The sequence below is a fragment of the Fomitopsis serialis genome (genome assembly GCF_022376445.1).
Source record: "Fomitopsis serialis strain Sig1Antser10 chromosome Unknown B0H18scaffold_156, whole genome shotgun sequence".
Classification (NCBI taxonomy): domain Eukaryota; kingdom Fungi; phylum Basidiomycota; class Agaricomycetes; order Polyporales; family Fomitopsidaceae; genus Fomitopsis; species Fomitopsis serialis.
The window spans coordinates 39,232-48,477 of record NW_025955116.1 but is presented as its reverse complement, the minus strand read 5'-3'; the positions used below and the strand labels follow the sequence as shown (position 1 = coordinate 48,477).

General features: G+C 45.9%; 2 protein-coding genes across 2 annotated transcripts; one reads left to right on the top strand and one right to left on the bottom strand.

Annotated features, from left to right (window-relative positions):
* Window positions 1-364: 364 nt before the first annotated feature.
* B0H18DRAFT_1125478 (uncharacterized protein) lies at window positions 365-2,740 on the top strand (the record flags this gene model as incomplete). Its single annotated transcript, XM_048035026.1, has 8 exons — window positions 365-684; window positions 739-896; window positions 953-1,063; window positions 1,450-1,733; window positions 1,784-1,857; window positions 1,928-2,132; window positions 2,192-2,365; window positions 2,429-2,740. The coding sequence occupies 8 exons, from the start codon at window positions 365-367 to the stop codon at window positions 2,738-2,740; spliced, it is 1,638 nt and encodes a 545-aa protein (XP_047886619.1).
* An 831-nt stretch (window positions 2,741-3,571) lies between these two features.
* On the bottom strand, window positions 3,572-9,087 carry B0H18DRAFT_1144304 (uncharacterized protein; the record flags this gene model as incomplete). Its single annotated transcript, XM_048035676.1, has 16 exons — window positions 3,572-3,624; window positions 3,659-3,721; window positions 3,923-3,964; window positions 4,164-6,281; window positions 6,341-6,421; window positions 6,470-6,631; window positions 6,683-6,709; window positions 6,766-6,842; window positions 6,970-7,008; window positions 7,058-7,115; window positions 7,195-7,460; window positions 7,556-7,931; window positions 7,988-8,156; window positions 8,212-8,488; window positions 8,538-8,637; window positions 8,688-9,087. The coding sequence occupies 16 exons, from the start codon at window positions 9,085-9,087 to the stop codon at window positions 3,572-3,574; spliced, it is 4,308 nt and encodes a 1,435-aa protein (XP_047886618.1).
* Between the last annotated feature and the right edge of the window lie 159 nt (window positions 9,088-9,246).

Sequence of the window (9,246 nt, the reverse complement as noted above, 5' to 3'; positions counted from 1 at the left end):
CGTCACAGTACCTTGACGACGCAGAGCTTGCTCAGGCCCAGACCCACTGCCAAAATCTGGACGAGTCGGAAGGTACGTACTACCCTTATTGCTTGCTAGACAGAGTCCAATGATTATTGTAGGGGATCAAGTTCTTTCTAATGGGACTGTTTGTGGCCCCCAGCGGCAAACAAGATCCTCTCGTCGTGCCCGCGAGGAAGCTCACCCGTATGCCCCTCAGCTCGAGGCAAATACTGTTGTAGCAAACCGGCTTGAAAAGCCTGATGGTCACAAACATGCTCGAAGACTGCTACATCAGCGACTGCAGCATCGCCTCCCACCTTGCCCCCGAGGTGGTATCCAGTTCATCCCGATCAATTCTGCGATGGATGCCAATAACTCTGCGACGGAGTCCGAGGAAGCGCAGACACGGCAGTGGGAAAACACCTCTGAACCGGCTCTTACCACAGGGGCCGCTGTGCATAAGTACACATCCCTCCTCACGTCAGATCTCAGCCACAGGAGGCTCCTTGACGTGTGCAGAGCAGTACAGGCAAGTGTGACGGAGCTGCAGGGGGCGCTGGTTCGCCAGGACGAATCACTGCGCTCTCTGGTAGCCAGATGCGCCTGCAGCCTGAAGTTGGATGCTGCCGCCAGCTTCTGGCTGATGATCAGTCACATAAGGCTCGCCTTTAGAGTGGCAAGGTACGTAGCTTTTCCTTTGAATATCTCCTAGTGTTGAATGGCTGGCATGACTAGGATACTTGAGTTAGATAACGGGAAATCTGATGAAGGCAAACTCACCGTGGCGGGAATTTGGCGGAGAGAATTTGAAGGCGTTGAGGGTGCCCCAGAGAAGAGGACGTTTCAGGACTGGAACACTACCGGCGTGAAGTTCGCGCGACTTGCCGGAGGAGGTACGTCTAGCGTGCATGTTCCCAAAATATATATTGATCTCAAAATTCACGTCCAGGCTCTATCTATCTTCTGGTGCTAGTAGCAGCCCAGAATCTCCGAGTACCTCTGGCTACCGCCAACGCACACATCGCACAAGACTTCAGTAATCTCCTGAGGTGGCCTGACGGTAGGCTGATTTTCTTATTGACATCTGACTGTTCTAAGCCGACTCAGATTCAAGAACGGGACGGCTCGTCAAAGATGTCATAATCCCCGCAGTAGCTCGTCTGCGAGAACTGTGCCCGATTCATCTTGACTGTATCCTGCCGGCAGCTCCCCAACCTGGAGTGTCAAGATCGCATTTTCCGCCTGATCTGTGCGGCCATCTTGACGCATCTGATTGCGTATTTGAATCCTGGAAATTGAAGTGAGCGTCAAGTTCAATATTGCCCCCACGTTATGGCACACTAATTGTTTATAGCTCCTTTTCTCTGGTGCCACGAAACAGAGACGTCTGGAGATCGTGCTACGATGAGTGCGACACCAGCAACACATTCACAAATGCCTTGATAGACGAACTAGGGCCGTTATCACCGCTGACACCAATTGACTCTCCCGTCCCTCCAGAGTTCGACTTACCAGACGATGTCGTCATTTCCTCCCCGCTCAGGTCATCCCCTGTCCCGCCGCACGAGGAAGTAGTGATTCGCCTCCAGTACGACGAGCAGCAGGAGGATAACCAGCGCTATCCGGGACCGTGCGGTGACAGAGACAAGAACGTTGTCTGGACAGAACAAGCCCGTCAACATGCGTCCAACTCCGCTCGGCCTGCAACCCTGGAGGGTCTCCAGAGTGAGGTACGAGGCAAATCACTTCTCAATTATGGAGTTAAACTTTACTTTTACAGCTTGATGGTTTGTACTCTGAAGGAAAGCGAATCAGGGACGACTTGTACGTGCGAGTACCCCTCGAACTTGTAAGGTCAGTGGTACTTGTATTGTCCTATCTACCTCCAACGATGCCGCAATTACTCACAACGTATGACACACAGAGACGTGCTGACATTCAGAGGCGCGAACAACGGTCTCGTAGCGTCGGTCTGCACCTCGATGTCGGAAGCTATGGCAGCCGATCTGACGGAGCGGCTGGTCGTGTGCTTCAATACCGATCCTTTGAATGACGTGGACACTGCGACACAAACACAGCACGAGTTCCAAGCCATTCATTTCTTGTGGTACAACCACCACGCCACGAAGGTCTGGAATACTCGTACTGTGTTTGACCTTGACCTCAACTGACATTGCCTTCTGTACAGGGTCATGACGCACCTTCAGATGTACCGCCGCAAATGATGAGCAAGTTTGGACGCTCAAGGACCAACTACCGTCAAATGATACCATATCCGTCCAAGGATATGGTGGTCCATGAGCCCATCTATCAGGCAATGGAGTGTATTCTTGGCGACGTGTTCAGCTGGATGGACACCAAGGTAAGCTCAATCTCAGTACAGTACGGTACTATTATTGTCAATGTGCTAATATTGTCTGAGTAGGTCCAGACAATTCTTCCAGGCGTATACCGTCATCTCGAGGCAACGGCCAGCATCCTCCCTAACCACCAGCAGTCGCTGGTCAACCCGTTTGTGGGTTTGGTCATCAACATCAATGTCGCAACCTACGCCCACAGAGACAGCAAGGACGACACTGTCTGTGTCGTCCTTGCTGTTGGCAATTTTGAGGGCGGCGAGTTGTGCCTGCACGAAGCGGGCTTGGTCATACCGCTACGTCACGGCCATTTTGTGATTTTTACGATCCCTGAGGTACGAAGGAATCGTTCTTATGACTGGAGAGAATGTAACGCTTAGCATGGAGCCCAATGTGGCAGGTTTTTCCCACAGTGCATGTGACTGTTTGTAGGCCAGATAAGCAGACATAAGTAACATTTACTATGCTATCATTACCTGAGTTTCAAATTTCAGACTCCCAGATGACGCGACTTGCACCAACACACCCAAACAAATGCAGTGGCTGACAATTCCCCATGGACTTGGGGCTCCTGTAACGTCTAGCTTGGAGCCCAATATGGAAAGTGGTGAACATGGCATGTGACCTAACCAGCAGCACTGCACTCCAATATAATCAATCACTTTTTGGAATAGTAAGCACTCACAAATAGATATGGCAAGTATATAGTCAACTTGTAGCCCTTGTTTCATAGAGTCTACAGTAATTTTGTTGTGCCCCAATAGTGGCTAGTTATGCCAGAAAATGCAAAATACAAAAAAAACACAAGAGACTTTGCAGAATTCAAACTGCTCATTTTCACCCTAGATATGTAGCACACAACCCATACAGTATAGCCATGTGTGTCAGACATCATGAAAATGCTTTATGATACCACAACAGAGCTCAGAATGGGCAAGGACTGCTCATTTAATGCTTGTACATGGTATTATCGCTCATCTTCCATATATGGTAATCTGTTGTAAACATCACAGGCCTCATCAACATGCCATACTGCTCTATGAATATCTTCTGATTTATCTGCAATTTATGAAGCACTGGACATCCACTTTATTGGATATGGAAGGTTTCTCACCATTTAGGGCAATGTGAGCTTTGTGATGCTGCATGTGCCATAGCCCTCCCACAACTTGCCTGGAATGAGTATTTTCCTGGATAATATTAGTTACAGATCACTGAGTTTGTATATATGCCTCTGTTGCACCAAAGAAAGGGGCAGTGGGCACTGTGTGTAGCCAGTCACATGATCCATGACATACCAACCATATACTCAGTCACCTGAACCTCTTGTTTCAGGTAGTCTGCAGTAATTTGGTTCACCCCTAGTAGTGACCAGTCAGGCCAGAAAATGCAAAATGCAAAAATTACAAATGACTCTGTAGCATTTATACTTGTTTCTAATCTAGATATGTTGCATATGTCCCATTCAGTACAACCATCCATAATAGAGATCAGCAAATTTTGTTGTAGTGGCAGTACAAAGCTCATCATGACTACCCATTTAGCATAGTAATGTTACTTACCTCCGACTTCATGGTCTGTTGATAATGATTTTGTGTACAGACCTATTTCCACCAGAGGAATGAAATTTGGATAATATATAACAGATCTTGTTGAGTACAATTACATGATGTTGCCATGCTCTTCATGGCATACTGATATAGCATCAATAACAGCTGTGAATTACATTGCCAATTGGGATGTTGTTACATGATGACACAGCACAGTACAGACACAATCATCTAGCTACTGCTTTCCCTTTACCCTTGCTCTTGTCACTTGCAGTCTTACTCTTTTTAGTGCTAGGTCTCTCCTCCCCATCAGATCCCTCCTCAGCCTCTTCAAGCCCTCTCTTCTTGGTCTTCTTGGTCTTCTTCTTCTTCTTCTTCTTCTCAATCATGCTGATACCCCATTCACCATATGCCCCTTGTTTCAAGAACCTCACAACTTTGCAGAGAGTGTGTTCCAAGACAATCTCATCAAATTGCATCTTGTCAAGTTCCTCTTTGGAAACTCTGGCAGTTATCTCCTCAAAGAGCCAACTAAACTGCTCTGTGACTTTGTCTCTCAGCATCTGAGCAGTGAGTCCCTGTGTAGGTACAAGCCCCAGAGTCTTCAGTCCAGCTACAGCTCCTGAGTCTATCCTTGCAATCATGTCTCCCACTTCTGCAGTGCTAGGCTTTTTCACAGCACAAGTATAAGAGAGGTCTGCACAGAGGAGATATAGTGTCAATTTGCCCATCTTCTGTAGATGTTGACTGGGCTCATTTTCACTACTGGATCTCCAGGACTTCTTAAGCCATTTCTTGTAGATCTCTTGGAAATCCACTGGCTTCTTGGACATCAGAGTTTCCCAATCTGTGAGCTTAACAGCTTCCCACAGCTCATATTCCCAGCCATCATCCAGCTTATTCACTTGTCCATAGGTGGCATGGTGCATGAGAAAGTTTCTCTTCTCAGCCTCACTTAGATTGCCAAACAAATTAGGGCTCTTGTTCAGGAGATCCTTAAGTCCTTGCTCATAGTTCCTCAACTCCTGTGGGCCTTTGAACATGGTTTGCACATGTTCCTTTGGAGTATGCAGAAGAGCAGGACTTCTGAATGCACGCAATCTGAAATAGAAAGCACTGAATAGACCAGCATTTGTGACAATGTTTTCATCATCAAATGGGTTCTTAGGAGAGTCCATCAACCTCTTCCTGGATGCACCCTGCTCCCTCAAGGCCAAGAAGTTGTCAGAGTCATTATGTATCAATTGGAATGGTTTATCTTCACTCTGACTGTCTGTGGACTCTTGTGATCTCAATGCATCCTGGAGAATGGCTATGACAAAATTGACAGCTTTCTCAGGAGAAACAGCATCTACTTGGGGTGGCACAGGCTCAGGAATTTGAGCAACCTTATCAACTTGAGAACTGGTGCTCTTAGACATCCTAATGAACTTCTCATGAGCATCTTGAATGGACTTGAGTAACTTCCTCTCTGCAGTGTCTAGGTTGGCTGCAGGAGTAGTTTTCAAAGCTGTCTTAAACTCATGGAAAATATCTCTTGTCATGAGATGAGGCTGTGTGATCTGGTATCTCTCAGTGATCCAGTGAGGAACTGCTTTATATATCTCCCAAACAGCTGGCAGTAAAAGTGCACCAATGTCCAGTACCTCCCTGAGGCTAGTGACAAGACCTGCTTGTCTGATCAGGTCCTTCATGTTGACCTCAGTGATACCAAGCCATGCAGAGATTATTTGCAAGATATTCCAGGTCACATCTCCATCAAATCTAGCATCATCTGCTGGTAATCTGTTCCTGTAGTACTCCAGCTTATGGTTGACTCTCTTTGGTGGATCTAGAGCTGGAATATATGGAGCAGATGACACAGACCATGTTGCATCTTGTGCATAGTCTCTGAACTTGTCAATGAAGGCTAAGGTAAGGTCTACCAGCCATAAGACATCTCTTTGTTGATCTTCCCAGAGCTGCCTACAATTGCAGGGTTCTGATTGTTCAGAGTCATTGTGCATCACAAAGACATGGGGTCTATGTTGAGATGAGATAGTCTGTATCACACTCTTACAATCCTGATACAGGAACTGAATAACCCATGTCTTGGACACCATGATCCTCTGATGGCTGATGTTGAGCCAGACAGACTGGAGCTCACTTGCACTGCCCAAGACTGACAGATCATGCCAGTATCTCCCAATAGCCTTGACAATGTCAGCTGAGTACTTTGGCAGTTTTTCAGCTTGACTCTCAAAATCATCCAATGACTGAATGATTTCACTTAACTGCTGAGGTTTGAATTTCAGCAGTTCAAGGGCAGACTGGGCATCACCCAGGGACTGAGACAACTGTGACTTGTTGAAGATCTTCAGCAATGCTTTCACTATCATAGTTGTATATTTAGTACCACAATATACTATGTGTGATGCATGAAATACTCACTTTGGGGCTGGGACTCCATGGCTCTAGTCTGTGCAGAATTTGCCTCAGGTTCATCAAGGAGAGCCTCAATGGCTAGATCAACTGAATGGATATGTTAGTTGAGAGTTAAGTGCAGTGAGAGTTTCTCACCTTCATCTCTCATTATGCCCCTTGCTTCCAGCTCATGTTCATAGTTATCCTCACTATCATTCTCATGCTCATGCTCAACACTAGGCTTAGGCCTATTCTCAAGATCAATCTCAGGCTCAATCTCAATCTCAATCTCAGGCTCATTCTCATGCTCAGCAAGCACTGGATTATGTGTCAGAACAGTGCATAATACAGAAAGTTGTGATCACTTACTAGCATGGTCTTGAGGAACATTCTCAACTTGATAACAAATATCAATTAACAAGTCTTGCATCTTTATAGAGAAAATCACTCACCATTCTCCATATCCACATCATCTTCATCTTCAGAAGAAGATAGCAAGCCTTCTGGCACCTGCCAACCATTTTGGGACCTGGAATGCATGTGCAGATAGCCAGTATTTCCCAAAGGCAACACATGTGTGGCCTTGTTCTTCTTAGTCTTAGGCTCTGCAGATGATATATCAAACTATGAGTTCATAAGATTCAAAAATGACTTACTGGTTGAGGCTCCAGTCCTTGGTAGCTTCTGTGGCTTGTCTATCAATTTGTTAGCCAATATAGTATTGGTCCAGTGTATCTCTCTCACCTAAAGGCTGGGCATGCCCCAGAAATCTCAGTGCACTTGGAAGATCCAAGTCTACACCCTTCAATGCAATCTCAGGTACAGCCTGTGCATGAGGCACATGCAGTTCATTGTAGAACTTCTCAAAACTGCCTTTCTACCTGGGAACAGCTCTTGAGCTCTCTCAGCATTGGAAGCCTCTGGCTGCCAAGTGATTCTATGGCCTGGAGAGTACTTCCAGTCCCTTCCTTTGAAGGGTTGGCCATTGTTGATATCTGGTATCTCAGCAGTGATACTGTCCATGATTTGCTGGACATCAACATTCACAGTATAGGGCAGTTGCCTTAGGCTCTGATAGAGTGATGTCACTAGCATGCGCTTAGAGCATGTAAAGTGTTCCTCAGGTGGCATGATAATGCTTGCATCCCTGATCAAAGTTGCATGGGTGCAATCTGGGAAAGGAGGCCTTTCAATCTGTCAACTTACACATTTTCCAAATGATAAAACTTATATAAAACTCACTCAGGATGAAACATCTCAGGGGGTACAGTGACTGGCTCTTTTGTACTGGAAGCAGCCAGTACAGTCTTGTTGGTACCCAGCATAATTCTTGATGCAGGGTACAGAATCAAGACAAAGCGGTACGCCCATGTCTCAATGTCCTCAACACCAGATGGTGCTAGTGGTGGTGTCCCAGAGTGGCGCAAGCGCCCACTAAAGAAAACTACATGGATGTTTGCTAAATCCACATAGACTCCTAGGGACAAGAGGTGGAATCTGCCAGCCTCATAATTCTCAGGCAGATGACTGCCTACCACCATGGCTGAGAGACCTGCAGCAAGATCCATATCATCTGTATGGTCTCCACCAAAAAATCCCATCTCAGTGAGGCCATTTTCTAATGATTGATAACTAATCAGTTCATATCTCCAATGATTACTGAATTTAACTTACTAGACTCAAAACGCTGTGGTACAGCCATGTTGACCTGGGAGCTTGGCCACACACAATTGCCTGGGTGGGCTAATCTAGGCATGTTGACTGCCTCTGCCAACTCATGATATGTATCCCTCATGTATGGTGGGCACTCAGCAAACCCATCAAGGGCTATGTCAATTCCAAGCTGTGAAGCAACAAGTTCAGTACATATGCATATCACATTTTATGACAACACTTACATTGTTCAACACTGATCTCATATGAGTTAATTCATCAACTTTGCCATTTGAGCCTAATTTAGAATTGGCATTGGGAGCACAATTCAGTGTGGGCTTCTCATAGGTGAAACCAGTCTGGTAACACCTAGTTCCATCTTTAACTGGTTTAATTCTGGTGCCATCACTGTACTGCTCAAAAGGAGTGCTCCCAGCCTCAGGTGACCTGTTTTCCTTAGGCCCTAGCATTGTCTTACAGCAGTCAAGCCATGCAGCCCATTTATCACTGTTCATGAGATCACTGAATAAAATATTAGCAGAGCATGATAATAACAATTCTTCAAGCTTACCTTCCAGGAACAAAGCCTTGAACTACATCCTTCAATGGATCTCCTCCATTACATAGGGATCTAGCCATGATCCAGTCTCCTGGCTTCATTTCCACCAATCCTATTTTTTTGTCAGTCATCAAGTCAGATTGATTGAATAAACCATCTTACCTAGCTTCTCAATTTCTGCCTTGGGCATATGAGGGACCTTGTCTTTCTCTCCACAAGTCATGGCATTTTCCAGCCCAGATTGGCTTGTATCCATTACATACACATAGGTATTGCCTATGTGTCCATTCATCCTATGTTGTCTCAAAGGATGCATATCATTGCCCTTGTATAGGAACAAGGGAGGCAAGTGTTTAGGCCTCTGGGGCAGTTCAAGAGATTCAAGGTCTTTGAATACATCAAGGTATTCCTCATCTCTTAGGCAGTTTTCACTTAAAAACTGCTCCCCAGTGGGGTTTGGCCTCTCATGCAGAACTGAGGCTTCTGAGTCCATATCCAAGGGCCTCCCTTCAGTTGAATGTAAGGGGGCTTGTGGTTCACTCATGTTACTGCTCATGGCCATGGTCAGTAGACTGAACTATGAGGATTATCCCCATCAGGCTCCCTACCTGTCTGTTCATATTGTGAGTGTCAGTAATGAACATGCTGTAATTGAGCATTACTCACTGTGTGATCTGAAACTCTATGGACAGTTACTCAGTATCACCACCTTTTGGATAAT